Below are 15019 nucleotides of genomic sequence, written 5' to 3' on the forward strand. Positions count from 1 at the left end.
GATTTGTGAACAATATTTGAGAGAAATAGGCCTTTTGTGTACATAGAAAAAGTCTTAGATCTTTGAGTTCAGCTTATGAAAAATGGGGGCAAAAACAAAAGTGTTGCGTTTATAATTTTGTTCAGTGTATATATATATATAAATAGTGTGTGAAATTCGTGAAACCTTGTAATCATCTGTCCACAAAAAAGCATAAATGCCGCATGATGCATTCCCGAATGTACATTAAACTCAAATTAATTGCATTTACTGTGAACTGAGCCGCTCTGAAACACTGAAAAAAAACTGGATCATGAGCTGCTCGCGTGTAAGAATACAGTGACGCGCTTCACTATGAAACACAGAAACTACATACTTGTTCAATTAAAATACACACTGCAGAAAGAAACTATTTCAAAATATTCAGAATTGATATGCATGTGTATGTATGTATGTATATATATATATATACCTCAGATGACAATGTAGATGCCTGACAAACTGTATGTATGTGATTACACGCAATACACAGAGCTTTTCCCTCACCATTGAAACGCACTACTGTTGCAAGGTTCCGTGAAAACGTTTCAGCTTATATTTTCCTTTTTCGCCCTGAAGAAGATATCACAGCTTCAACAAGTTCGTCGAAATGATCCATCCTCGATCACTTTTAGTCAGTTTTGACGAAACGATGATTTGTAGTGCATGAGCATGTAAACACACCTATTACGGAGTAAACACACCTATTACGGAGTGTATGTGTACAGGATGCACCTGTATGTGTATATATCAGTGGTCACACAATTTTTTTTTAGCAGTGATGGAAAAATCTGAGGGCCATCTGTCATTTTGACATTACACTGAGGGTGATCTATTGTAACTTGTAACTGTAATTCCCAACCCTGTCCAGTTGGTGGCGAGTGGCAGCAGAGCGTAGGTTCAGCCTCCAGAACAAAATTAAAGCTGGGTTGTTTTTTTTTTTTTAATTAAGACGCAAAATCTAACTGTTGCCTCTGCATCAGTCTCTCTTGATGCATTTGATTTGATACAGGCGAGCACCCATGTTGTAATAATAAATTTATAATACTAACTTAATAATTACATATTGTTTCTACTCCAATTCGTCTTTTTTTTATATACATGTATGAATATGTAATATGGTGCATATATTTTTTCCTACATAACGAGTTTTTGGTCACTTAATGGCTTTTCTGAGGTAATGTAACATTACGTGACAGTTTACAGCGGTTGAAAACACTGATTGATTGGTTACGTGAGACATGAAATGGATTTTGGTAAGTTGTACTGGTTCTTGCAACATATCTTCTGAGGTTCATTCATGTGTATTTCGTGCCATAAGCAGTAGTAAAGTGGAAAAGATGATCGTTCATGTGCGCTTTGTGCTGCAGCTTGGGTATTAGATGTCTTATTATCATTATGAAAATGACAGGTAATAATAGATTATGACAGAACTTTTATTGAATATATATATATATTATTATTTTCATTTATATTTATATAACACCACCAGTAGGTATCCAGGTAATCTGTGCATGAAGTTCAGATGGCATCAGTAAATTTAAATGCCTTTTTTGGAGATTTTTCTGGCTTAAGAAGTTACATTGCTGGCCAAGTTCCATATTGATGCTTGTGTGAATAAAGTGTCTAATAAACAGTCTGACCTGGCTGAATGGGTGCTGGAGTTGTGCTGGTGGCAGCAGCTGGTGCAGCTGTGGCTGGGATGCCTGATGAGGTTGTTGTGGAGGGGGCAGCGGGGGCAGACACTGGTGCAGGGGCCATGGGTGTGAACAGGAACCGCTGGACTTGGCCATTGGGCATGGCTGCCTGCATGAGCTGCTGACCGGGCCCCGGAATGACCGTCACCCCCTGAGGAATGACCTGCAGCTGGCCGGTGGTCTGACCTTGGCCCTGGATCACAACCGTCAAGCCCTGGTTCCCTCCCTGAAGAGTGAAAGAGTGAGTTTATTTCAATATTAACTTTAACCTGTGTGGCCTAAGCGACAAAACAAAGTCATTGGAATAGAGTACTGCGCGGATTATGTATTTGTGTAGGCCAAAACCAGAAAAAAAGTCCACACTTCTGGCTCCATTGTCCTAAAGTTAATGTTTTGTTCAAATGAATTTTTTGGTTAAATGCTTGCAAAAATCTCTGTGGTTAACACAAGCTCAAAATATTGTCATGTTTTATTCTACAACATAAAATGCATCAGTAATACCATATACAGCCAACATTTACCTTTTTAATTCCGCCGACTGTATTTAGGCTTAAGAACTCATAAAAGTTGTTCATTAGTGAAGAATGATGAACAAAACGTGTAAGAATCATAAAAACCTTTGTCGGTCGCAGAGCTTATTTTCTGCAATAATCCAAAAGCCAATTGGTTTTTGTCAAGGGAATCAGAGTGATGCTAACTTTGATTGGCCTACAAAAATAGGTCAATACTGAAGCACTTTATAATGTGCACGGATGAATCGGGCACAATAAGAACATTAAAACTGGTACAAACCTGAGTCCCCTGAGTGAGCTGTGTGAGCTGGGCCAGAGTGAGTTTGACCTGACCCTGCTGTGGCCGGGGAGAAGAGGGTGTCTGTGGGGTTTGGGCTTGGTTTGGTGTGGAAAGGCGAGGAGTACCCACCACCTGAGCGCCTGAACTCGTTTGCACTGTCTGTTGTGCTTGACCTGTGTGATATAAATCCCATTTACACTCTAAAAATGTGGTATATTTATACATAGAATTGGCCATACTGTGCATATCACAACTGTAGCATTATGCAGTCAAATATGTTTGTATAATCAAATCCAAGTCCCATTTATTATATAGCACATGTCGATGCTGCAAAGTTAGTGTCATTATGCAGCTCAAAACAATTCAAATTTTGTTCTTATCCAACAGTGGCTGCACAGATAAATCAATAATATTACAGACCTTTAATTTTATCTTTTAAATAATGACCAATTGAATGGGATTCTGTCATTTCCTGTCTCTATTATACTATTGAATAAACACACAAAAGTGTTTATTAAACGTAATTAATTAAATGTAAAAAATGAACTATTTCACTTCCAGGATGAAACCTGGTTGAGAATACCTTGCTGAACCATCAGGGGCGTGCGAATGATAGTCTTGCCCAGGGCGGTGGTCTGTTGCAGAGGAGAGCGTATCACAGTCATCCCTGGTCGGAGGGCGGTTCCAGTCGTAAGGACCTGGGCATAAACAATTACATAAAACATTATTGCAGGAATAAAAAATTTTGAGTTTGCCAGAGTGGATGATTTTACTGAGAGCTCATGCCTGCTGCGTGGAGGTGGTTGTGTTGGGTCTGATGTTGATGGTGGCCATACGCGGCTGGAATGCAGGGAAGGACTGTGCGGTGCCCGCTGTGCTTGATGGAATGATGCCCACCACCTTCTGCTGTACCTGCACCAAGCCTGCCGAGACGATGAGTAGATTTAGTTTTCTCCAAGAATACTGCATTACGTAGATACATAGCTGGTCAAAAGTTTGGAGTCGGTAAGATTTTTAAAAATGTTTTCGAAACAAGTCTGTTAAGTTCACCAAGGCTGCATTTATTTGATCAAAAATACAGCAATATTGTGAAATAGTATTACAGTTTAAAACATGTTTTTCATTTTAATATATTGTAAAATTGAATTTATTCCTGTGGGGGCAAAAAAATCAGTCTGATATGCTGATTCACTGCTCATTTCTTCGCTGCTTAATATTTGTGTGGAAACTGTGATACATTTTTCCGGGATTCTTTGATAAATAGAAAGTCGAAAAGATCAGTATGCAGTATACTGCATATTATTAAATTATTATAAATGTCTTTACTGTCACTTTTGATCTATTTTTGCATCCATGCTGAATGTTAAGTGTTAAGTAGTAATTTCTTTCAAAAGAAAAAAAAATCTTACTGACCCCAAACATTTGAATGGTACTTTTTATCAGAAATTGAGAGTTGGAAAATTAAGGTTAAGTGTGAGCCAAACAGAGCAACAAAACAATTTAGCATTAAAAAAAGAGAAAGTAATCCTAATTATTTTCCGTATTCAACAATGATAATCAACTGAATTAAATCCAAAATAGTAAAGCCGTAAAACAGACATAAAGCTTGTACCAAACTTTAGTGGATGTTCACAATGACAGCAATTAAAACTGAGTTTCCTTAAACCGCCACCTCTCACTGAAATTAAATGACTTTTGATTGCTGTTGCAGCAGCAAACTGCTGCCAGTCTGAACACCCTTTTAGACTATTAACAGGCTATATTAACTGACCCATGCTCACGAAAGTAAAAGATACGTCATTTAAGAATACTGAGCCGATATTTTGCTTTTCTGCGTGCAGGCAGGCCTAACTTAAAACAAAATCACATGCCAATGATGTGGAGGCCTGCCGTACCTCCTTGAGTGGTTGGCACGTTCACTGTGACTATCTTGCTGTTGGCTGGAACAGGTAGTTTAGCAGCGATGACGCTGCCGGCCATCGACCCCGCTGCAGCAGCGATGTGGAACGTTTGCCCAGACGTGGTGGCGCTACTCGCCGCCACAGTCACAACCGAACTGGTAGAGACTGCAAGACACAGGTCTGATCACCATCCTAACACATACATCTCAATCAGGAAATACATCAGCGGTTGAATCCAAGTACGCCACGGGCAACGAAATGATGTCAAGCACTAAAAACACCACCACAAATATGCTTACCAAAAAAAAAAAAACATAACTGGACGGCAATAAAATCCAACTAATTTCCAACCAAATATACCGACGTGCAAAAAAACTAAACAAAAAACAAACAAACAACAACCTCTAACATAAAAGCCATCAAGCAACATTAACCATGCCTACTCATAACATTGTAAAGACTAACCTGAGTTGCCTTGTTGGCCCTGCTTGACCCAGGAAGCAAAGGACTGCTGGAAGTTCTTGTTTTGCTGGAATGTCACTGGAGAGCCCAACTTGGTGGTCATTATAACTTTTGGCGCTGAAGTTACCTGACCGCTAATAGAGCCCACCACCACCTTTTGAGTAGTGGTCCCAGGGGTTGTAGGAGTGCTGGTCAAGGTGGATGTGTTGTTGGTACTGCTAGGTTTCTGCTGTTCCAGCCGTTTCTGCAATATAGTCATTGAACAGTTCAACTTCACAATATAAACAAAGATACAAGGCAATAAGATAAAGCACCAGATAAAGTCAGCTATGGGTGAGTAATTTGATTAAAATCAAGATTATTAAATTATATGAATTTACCCAACCAAACTAAGAGTGAAAAAAGCAAAAGCAAAAAAGTAGTGGTAGATGTAGCAAAAATAAAATCAATGAATAAATAAATAAATCATAAGGCCCATTGGGAAGAACACCCATTTCATTTAATATTGTGCCCCAGGTTAATAAAAAGGGGCGCCCCAGGTGGGCACATGTCTACTTTCCCACCTGTTGGGCTGCCAATCTCTGCTGCTTTAGCTGAGCTTCCAATTGGGCCTTGACCTCCTCTGCTTTCTTCTGCACACTAACCTTAGTTGGGTCAGCTGCTTGTACCTTTTCCCTCTCAACCCTGTGAAGTCAGAAGGTTTAAAAATCTTTAAAAGAATACGAATGAACAAATAAAATATTATAAATGGAGACACACTGACCATTGAGAAACATTCAAACTGAAAAAAGAGTAAATGAGCACAGGAAATAATATCCTAAATGAATATCATTAAAATATATAAGCTAATATATGCAAACATCCATGTCTCATCTACAACTCTCCTTCGTCCAAGATCTGGAGCGTTTGACAAAAGGAATCAGTAAGTTTGGTTTTAGGGTTTGTAAATTCACAGAAAAAGAGGGAATTTCCACCTTTCAGTAAAGGCTCGAATCTCCCAGAGTTCCAGGTCTTCCTCGGCCACCCAGGTTTCGATCACAACAGGCCCAGTCTGCTTAGCTGGTTCTGGCTTCTTTGGCCTCAGAGCACTTGAACGAAGGCCTTTCCTTTGAGGAGTGGGAGTTTCTGCTCAAAGGAATGATGGACAGATCAAATATCAACAGTGTTTCTGGTCAATCAAAGCTTGCGTGATAGAAAACTTTCCATGTCTTAAAAACAAAGCACTAATCGGTTGCCTGGCATAAGGACTCTTTGAGTCACCATTACCTTTGGGAGTCTCAGGCACCCCAAGGGGACAAATGATCTTCCTGATGCAATACTCAGAACGAATGCCATAAGGACCAACATCCCTCCGCTTGATGATCTCAGTGGTGGTGATATCAGTGTCAGATGTCTCTGTTAAGTTACACAAAAAAGGTTGAGTGCTGAACACCAAACGACAAAGCGACATGTGACAAGCAGTTAAGCGCCAACCTGTTCGTGTTGTTCCTCCTGTGGGTGAGGGTTTCACAGACATATCTTCCCATCTGAGGCAGGCCCAAAGTAGCCGTAGCATTAGGCTCACTCCAGCCAAAGATCTCACCGTCTGGAGACGATACCTGTATGACAGAACATATAGAACATAAACCAAGGTTTTCTATATCGTTTTTAACGCATTGCTACATCGATGCTTGGATGTTCTCGATGGTTGCTCGGGCATTGGTAGCCGGCTGCTCACTGGTCCAAGTCAAAAGAGCCACCCTCTATGATATTCCGGTTTTAAGGTATGAGTCAGGACATGTCTACAATCTTCATCCGTTTTATCATACACCAGACAAAATCGTAAGTCTGACTGCATAGAAAGTGATGGCACACCTCTGTTTAACAAGACAAAGTTTTGAAGTAATGTTTTTGCATGTAGAACAAATAGTTAATACTTAAATTTAGGGGCTTGTTCAAATTCCTAACCTAGTAGTGTCCAATCCTGCTCCTAGAAGGCCAATTTCCTGCAGAGTTTAGCTCCAACCCACCTGCCTAAAAGTTTCTAGTGACCTTAAAGACCCTGATTAGTTGGTTCAGGTGTGTTTGATTAGGACTAGAACTAAAGTTTGCTGAAAGGTGGTCATCCTGGAGCAGTAATGGATATTCCAATACTCTAACCCCAATTATAAGCCATAATAACAGTGATGCTTGCTTTAGCGATTAATTCAGGTTTTCAGAAAAACAACGTGATGACAAAGATCAGGGGAAAAAAAGAGAAGATCTCACCGTCTGGAGACGATACCTGTATGACAGAACATCCAGCTCATTAACATTACAAAAAAGGTTTAAAAGAACTTAGCATTCATGCAAATCTCATAGGCCAATTTGGTCTTTTGGTAACCATTACTGTTCTTAAAAAAAAAGGCAGCTAGCATCAATATCCCTATTTTTTCTGAACACCAAAGTAACACTGAGAAAAGACAATACCAGTAATTGGGACCAAGAACATGATAATACAGGAAAGAGCTACAAAGACCCTTAAGGAAACTAGCATATGTTAAATTAGATTACTACATTCTCTGAACAAAAAGTGAGTTGTTCTTCAAGCTGAATCTGCCACCAAAAGTGCTAGGGGGTTGCCAAGGTTTTCTATATCGTTTTTAACGCATTGCTACATCGATGCTTGGATGTTCTCGATGGTTGCTCGGGCATTGGTAGCCGGCTGCTCACTGGTCCAAGTCAAAAGAGCCACCCTCTATGATATTCCGGTTTTAAGGTATGAGTCAGGACATGTCTACAATCTTCATCCGTTTTATCATACACCAGACAAAATCGTAAGTCTGACTGCATAGAAAGTGATGGCACACCTCTGTTTAACAAGACAAAGTTTTGAAGTAATGTTTTTGCATGTAGAACAAATAGTTAATACTTAAATTTAGGGGCTTGTTCAAATTCCTAACCTAGTAGTGTCCAATCCTGCTCCTAGAAGGCCAATTTCCTGCAGAGTTTAGCTCCAACCCACCTGCCTAAAAGTTTCTAGTGACCTTAAAGACCCTGATTAGTTGGTTCAGGTGTGTTTGATTAGGACTAGAACTAAAGTTTGCTGAAAGGTGGTCATCCTGGAGCAGTAATGGATATTCCAATACTCTAACCCCAATTATAAGCCATAATAACAGTGATGCTTGCTTTAGCGATTAATTCAGGTTTTCAGAAAAACAACGTGATGACAAAGATCAGGGGAAAAAAAGAGAAGATATAGACCTCCATGTGATCCCAAATGTTGGTCGTGGGGATGGGTAGGGCCAGATGTCTAAAGCTGGCTTGGAGTTATAATTAAAGATAGGAACTTCACGGATGCCACCGCGCCTTGCAAGTTTCTTCAGCTCGTCATTGGGAAGCACGAAGATACTCTTCTTGCTACTCTTGGTCACAAACTTGCGGTACGAGGGCAAGGCTGTTCCGGACCTTGTTTTCTTGATATGAGAGAACTTTAACAGTCGTACCCTGTCCCTAGTGGAATATTCGTGACTTACTGTCATAGATTTTACAGTGGAACCACTAGGACTAGACATGGCATCAGTCAGTGTTTTCGTGACCGTGGTCTTGCACTCTTTTGTTAGAGTAGCTTCCTGGGATGAGTTCATAACCTTGGTAACAGTAGTGGTAGATGTAGAGGAGAGTGTCGAAACCGATCTGGTAGACTCCACATTAGAATCTGATGGTACAGATGTACTGATCCGGTTATTGGAAGCAAGACTGTCACGTGAGGTCAACACCATACGAGACTCTGTGGATACTGTGGTTGTAGTTGTGGTGACTTGTGTAATGACAGTCGTAGTCTCGCTAACGCTGCTGCTGTTTTCAGTGAGGTCACTGCTTAAGCTGGACTCTTCAGCTGAAGGGATGGGTGAAGGAACAGGAGGCTTTGCCTCCTCAACTTGCATCGGCTCCACCTTTGAGCTATGACTAGGCACCTCAGATCTTGCATTTGGCTCGGAAGCTACAGAAGACTGTTCGGGTACAGAGGAACTAACAGAGGAGTCTACAGGTCCTTCGATGTTGTTTTCCACCTTGGCCACTTTCTGAGGTGGTGGATAATCTGGGTCAAGCGTGGTAACTCCTTTCTCCTCATCCGAACTCACCTGAGGAAGCGTGCTATTAGTCCATTCTTTAAGACACTCTTGAGTGGCGTCACCATTCATTAGTGACTTCACTGGTTCCTTTGGTGATATTGCTTTAATCTCCTCCCCAACCGTATTGGTTAGCTCCTTTGTGTTAACATTATCAGTCAAATTCTTACATTCCGTGTCAACAAGACCATCCTTCCCATTTACTTGCACAGGCACTGTTCTCTTTACATCTAGGTCATTCTCATTGTTTTCAATGACGTCCTTTCTCTCAGAGTCTTCAGGCGGACATGTAGTTTCTGTAACGGTTTTATCAGGTTTAGCGTTCAAGCTTTGATCCAGACTTTGAGAGATTCCATTAAGCTCAGACATTGCCACCCTACTGGTGGTCTTAGGTTCTGGCTCTGGCAACTTCTGCTGATGTTCTTTAGGGGCTAAGTCACACACTAAGTCATTTAATCTGACGTCCAGGATGTTCTTCTGTCCTGAAATGCTTGTCTTCACCTGTTCATCCTCTTGATTAAAATCAAGCTTTTTGACCACATTGTCTTTTTCTTGGATTGCTAGACATGCTACCCCCTCTGTCTGTCTAGACTTTGGAGTTTCAGAGATAGTTCCTTCAATCTTGACCTTTTGGTCTTCAGCAGCAAAGGTTGTCTCCTTGTTTTCCATTATCTTTTCAGTCAAGGGTTTAGAATTGGTGGCCTGCTTGAGTTTCTCATGCCTCTGCTTCTCTTCTATGGTGAACTGTTTGACCCGTCTCTCCAAAAGTCCATCAAGTTTTGATGCCTTCCTTTTCTTGTATGCCGTGCGTAGCAAGAAGCCGTCACTGACATTCACAACATCATGCCAGAAGGATTGCTGGGGTTGATTCAGAGCACTATCCTTCATTACCTCTCTATCCGAAGGCTCTCCTTTCAAAGGAGAGTCATCGGATGAGGCATTTGTGATGTTAGCTGCAATTATGAAAAACAGAGACACATTAGCAACTATGTTCCACAAGGGAACTATTTTTACAATACATGCTATTTCATTTCTGATATACTTCTGTTCTTGGTACAGGAAAAAGCACAGAGAATATTAAACTTTGTAAATACCTGCTTCATCATTTACAGAGTTAGGTGAGCTGGTGTCCATTTCTTCCACAGATTCATTTTTCTCAGCACACTTTTTTTCAGCCGTTTCATTCTCTTTTTCTTCATTTTGTTCTTCATCTTTTAACATGGGATCTTTCTCCACAGGTAGCTTTTCTTCAGAAGAATCCAGTGACGTGTCCTGGACGTTATCCTTTTCAGGCACATTTTGAAATGAAATTTCATCTGTTTTAACCAAAGTTTTTGGTATTTCTGGGAGAACTGCCTGATTGCCCATTCCCGTTTTAGCTGCTAAAAAAGAATTTGTATGAGAGAAATTCTGCCAATGGAAGACTTTTCTGTCTCCCAGATTACATTTTGTAGTATTATATATGAGCAAACAACATACCCTCAAGTGCTTTCCGGTAATTGACATTGGTGTTTCCAGGTAGCTTTGGGACAAAGCGATGGACGTGCGTCTTACTCACCCAGCTCCAGCCTCCATACCCAGTTACTCTGTACTCCTCACCCTTCTGCTTCCACACCTACAGAAGATGTTTAGACAGTTACTGAATGCCTACAGCTTGAAGGCTGAAGCTGATGTGATTTTCTAAAATGTTCAAATGAAACACGCTGCCAGGTGTTCAGACGTACCTGGTGTTTGATGGGGAAAGTGTACTTCACCCATGTGGCCTGCTGCATAGTCTCTTCATCTTCTAGTTTTTTCTCTCTCTTTTTCACCTTCTCCTTCTCTTCCCGCTCCACAGAGGTCATGCGATGAAGCCTTCGGAAAGATGAAGAACAAAAAAAGAAAGCTCACCACAACTGGGACATAAAGGTGACTCACTGTACATTTTCATAAAGCCCCCAGCATGAAATTTGTTCAAGTACACAAATGCTTTCATGTTTAGAAGCAACAATGTGCTGAAACATATTACTGGATTAATGTATTATTATCCATACATGCAAATAAGCATTTAATTTCCCTTGCAATATACTGCACATGACAATTACGTAGGCTTAACAAAGCCAATATACTGCTATTGTAAAAATGTGGCTGTGGGTTTCCTTTTTTCTTTACAAAATCCCTAAGCTCTTTCTGACTGTAAATCCTTCTAAAGCTTTCAAGCTACATCCACCAAACACAGCCCAGACATGACTTGGGTTGTTATGACTTTCTTACTGAACTGACATTTTTCCTTAGCAGAATATCAAACAAGGCCAAGATCCCATAGACTTCTAGTGAAATCCTGTGACTATAACGACTCTTAAAACTTGCAATCCACTAGACTCGGCACAATGCTTTGATTTATTCAGCTTTAGCTGCAGATCTCAAAAATCCCACAGACATAAAGCTCAGATGATTTCAAACTCAGTTCAAATTTAATCACATACACTTTAATCTACTCATCTATGTTTCTATCTGGTTTGTATGACCTTCAAATATAACTTATGATTTTTTATATTTATACTAACCATTTTATATAGACTTTAATGGCTGCTTTTATAGAAAGACTTGTAAAACAGCTGTAGCATCAGATGCCATCAATTTTCTGAACTGCTGATTGCTAGCTATATTTTTTATATCTTCTATCCAATCAAGCTCTAACAGGCAACAGATCATGTGAGCTTCACTATCTGTACTCATACTGGTAGTCACCATATTGCATTTGCATACATTTAACTCCACTCATCTTCGTTGCATCGCTTTTTTTTCCAAAGCATCAAATGATTGCGGATGGCTGTTTTAATATTTATTTAAACTGACCTTGTGTGACCCAGAGAATCCTTCCACATAGGGAGCATGACCACTGGTTTGATTGCACACTCCAGAATGGCCAAAGCTAAAGCAAACTCTCTCGCCTTGCTGCACATCTGGACAGCCTTTATCCAGTTTGACCTACAGCAATGGAAAAGGTTACAGGATGACATGGTTAAATACTGCTTCCAGAAACCATTATACATTTAAAATAAAAGTCCTACTGGCACTTGTAAGGCTTTTACCTATGTGACGCCCAGTTGGGATGCAAGAACGGAGCAGGGATATTGTTCTCCAGCTGGATGATGGTTAATCTCAGTGTGGACACAGTCAGGGCTTTGGAGCCGTACAGTGATCCGTTCCACTTGAACTCACCAGCAGGGGTCATGCAGAACTTGTGGGAGAGGTGTCTGCGTTTGTCGTGGTCCTCACGGTGTTGGTGCTTGTTCAGTGCAAGTGTGTTAGTGCTGTACTGATTGTGGTAGACGCGAAATTTACCCTCTTGGCCCAGTTTGAAAAAGCCACTGCTCTTGTTTGAATCTCTCTTAAAGGAGCCGAAGGATGACAGTGGAGGAGTCTGAAATAAAATTCACAGGATTTACAGAAATACACGCATAATTCTACAGTGTAATATATTTCAAAGCAACTTTGTAACTTTTTTTGCTGAAGACCTCTGGTATCTTTTTGCTTAATATGAGCAACACCGCTAATGACCAAAAAGATAAAGTCCCACCTCTTTAAGTGCTCTGCTACCATCTTGAGAGCTGCCATCTTTGTCCTGCATGACCTTGCGTTGGCTTAGCTTGCTATCAGGGTTTCGGAGTCGTGTAATCATGCGCGACGATCCTGTTTTGCCGCTATCTCCATTAGCTTTACCCTCGCCTAAAGATTAAAAATGCAACATAAATAAGTGTAAAAATCTAAATATGAATAAACGTAAAGAATTATGTTATGGGTGTGTATGTGGGTGCATAGACACCTGTATCGTCTTGGCTGTTGAGAGAAGACTGTGAGGACCGGTCCACCAGGTCAGGCTCTTCTGGACCTCGCAGGCATTCAGAAATGGAGAAATGACTGCTGCAGCTGTTCTCATCCGCTGTTTGTGCAGGTTCAGTCTCTAGTACAGAATCTCCTTCTCCGTGACCAGCAGACTCTGAGCTCTTAACTTAAGGACAAACAGTGACAGAAGATATATTACATACATTAGTAATGTGTGACACTTTGGCCATGTTGAGTGTAGAAGACTCCCACAATACGGATACTATTTTTGCATACTTTGAAACCAAAAAAATAATATGCAGTACACCAGCATTACACTCCAACCTCAGCCAAAATAATATTGTAGCAAAGTATTAACGCTGCAGTATCTATCAGTATACCACTATAAACTTTGGTAAATATAATTCAAAACAATCCAGACAGGCTCTACACTCTCCGTAAACATGATATACCAAAGACAATGGCAAAGATCCAGTGCTGCTCTATAGACGGCACTATTAAACAAAGGTTTCTGGGAAGAGGTCTCTGGTCTCTTGTGCCAAGAGGGTCTTTGTTTCAGTACAAGAAAACAGAAGATCTCTTCTTAGCTTGAAAATTAACTGCAGCTAACTAATTAGGTCTGTCTTAATGTAACAGCGTGTGACTTGAACATTGAGAAAAGCGGTCGCTGTACCTGCCAACTCTTTCACCCCTTCAGTCCCTTCCCCTCTCTCCTCACCACTGGAAGACGATGTCACGGCATTTCCCGTGGGATTCTGGGAGTCAGATTTAGTCGGTATGGCCGAGCTGGATGCAGCGAGCTCAGGAACATTAGTGCTGCCCACCTCACCAGTTGGGACAGCTGAGACTGAGGCTGAAATATGAATGGACAAATCTCTGCGTTCAGTGTTTTAACACTAATAGATGAGAGATGCAATGATTTGGTTGTAGTTTCAAATGCAAATGATGAGGGTTGTAGCTGCGTTTGAGAGGAGCCAAGATTACCACACACTACAAGTATTCAAATAATGTTGAAGAAAAACTTTCTGTAGCAAAGCAAGCACACATACAAGACGTCTGTGAAAGAGCGCACGGTCTGGAAAGCATTGCACTGATTTTTAAGCATCACATTTGCATATAAACAGCTGAAATGCTCTTAAAAAGAGTGGATTCAGATACATTTTGAATTGACTGGCTTGTCCAGTCAATTTTGATTAGTAGGTAATAGATATACTACCACTTAGGGATATGCCGGTATCAAATTCTCATGTTGCGATTAATTGCTAATGCTTTTATCACGGTATACGGTATTATCACGCCTCTTTTGGAAGGCCAAAAAAAAAATAAAAAATTGTTTCGCTTTTACATGAACCAGCGTCACACACCGCAATGGAACACACCTTGAGTGAGCGGAGGCCGGAGGCCTAGAGTAAGCCGCATCCTAGAGTGAGCGGAGGCCGGCTTGAGTGAGCAGAGGCGGGCGGGAGACTTTAGTCTTTGCAACTTTACAGATCTTCTTTATGCACCAAGAGCTTGTAACACTGCAAAGAGGAAGGAAAAATTGAAATCGCATCAAATGAACCCTTTAATGTTTTTGAAAGAAGTCTATTATGTGTTTACTAAGGATGCATTTATTTGATCAAAAATACACTAAAACTAGTAATATTGTGAAATATTATTACAATTTAAAGGGGTCATACGATGCGATTTCAATTTTTCCTTTCTCTTTGAAGTGTTACAAGCTCTTGGTGCATAAAGAAGACGCTGCTGCAGCAAAACACACTGTTGCTCACATCAAAAATTATCATGCGAGTATTATGACCAGTACTTAATTTGATCCTGCTGGATCCTGTTCCGGAAAATGTCAGATTTTGAATTTTTGCGTTCCGGTAGGCCTATTTGTTTTTAAAAATCCGGCATTTACAGTGCATTAGATCGTGACAGTGCTATTATTTATAATGTAAACTAGGCTTGTACTTTACACGCATTCGCATATAGATGGAAAAGATCATCCTCTTCACATGAGCAAAAAGGTCCTTGGCATAACAGCAGAGTGTACCGGTATACTACGGTCTATTTAAACTGACCAGTGTAACCTTTTATATGTTTAGTTGACTGTATTTTATTTTGATAATGAACAGACTGCGATGTAAGTTTGAATTGCTAGAATATGTGGGGTGTGTGCGCGTGAGGCGCCGGCGCGATCGAACAGCTGAAACATAAAAAAACTTGTTTATGGAGCGCCGCGCCA

At 40.6% G+C, this 15019-nt stretch overlaps 1 protein-coding gene across 1 annotated transcript in view; it reads right to left on the reverse strand.

The window, feature by feature from the left end:
• Nucleotides 1–15019, reverse strand: part of LOC107672122 (nucleosome-remodeling factor subunit BPTF-like) — a 36752-nt gene that overhangs the window by 11776 nt on the left and 9957 nt on the right. The window contains exons 5-23 of the mRNA XM_016465205.1: nucleotides 13463–13642; nucleotides 12770–12955; nucleotides 12524–12672; nucleotides 12036–12367; nucleotides 11800–11931; nucleotides 10686–10815; nucleotides 10441–10576; nucleotides 10056–10343; nucleotides 8093–9914; nucleotides 6344–6468; nucleotides 6137–6265; nucleotides 5845–5995; nucleotides 5434–5554; nucleotides 4874–5114; nucleotides 4403–4573; nucleotides 3294–3430; nucleotides 3091–3205; nucleotides 2508–2680; nucleotides 1654–1941 (exon numbers count right to left, since the gene is read on the reverse strand). Coding sequence (XP_016320691.1) covers nucleotides 1654–1941; nucleotides 2508–2680; nucleotides 3091–3205; nucleotides 3294–3430; nucleotides 4403–4573; nucleotides 4874–5114; nucleotides 5434–5554; nucleotides 5845–5995; nucleotides 6137–6265; nucleotides 6344–6468; nucleotides 8093–9914; nucleotides 10056–10343; nucleotides 10441–10576; nucleotides 10686–10815; nucleotides 11800–11931; nucleotides 12036–12367; nucleotides 12524–12672; nucleotides 12770–12955; nucleotides 13463–13642 — 5006 coding nt within the window. The remainder of the gene's footprint in view (nucleotides 1–1653; nucleotides 1942–2507; nucleotides 2681–3090; nucleotides 3206–3293; nucleotides 3431–4402; nucleotides 4574–4873; nucleotides 5115–5433; nucleotides 5555–5844; nucleotides 5996–6136; nucleotides 6266–6343; nucleotides 6469–8092; nucleotides 9915–10055; nucleotides 10344–10440; nucleotides 10577–10685; nucleotides 10816–11799; nucleotides 11932–12035; nucleotides 12368–12523; nucleotides 12673–12769; nucleotides 12956–13462; nucleotides 13643–15019) is intronic.

This window comes from Sinocyclocheilus anshuiensis, unplaced genomic scaffold (assembly GCF_001515605.1).
Source record: "Sinocyclocheilus anshuiensis isolate Anshui unplaced genomic scaffold, SAMN03320099.WGS_v1.1 scaffold12, whole genome shotgun sequence".
Classification (NCBI taxonomy): domain Eukaryota; kingdom Metazoa; phylum Chordata; class Actinopteri; order Cypriniformes; family Cyprinidae; genus Sinocyclocheilus; species Sinocyclocheilus anshuiensis.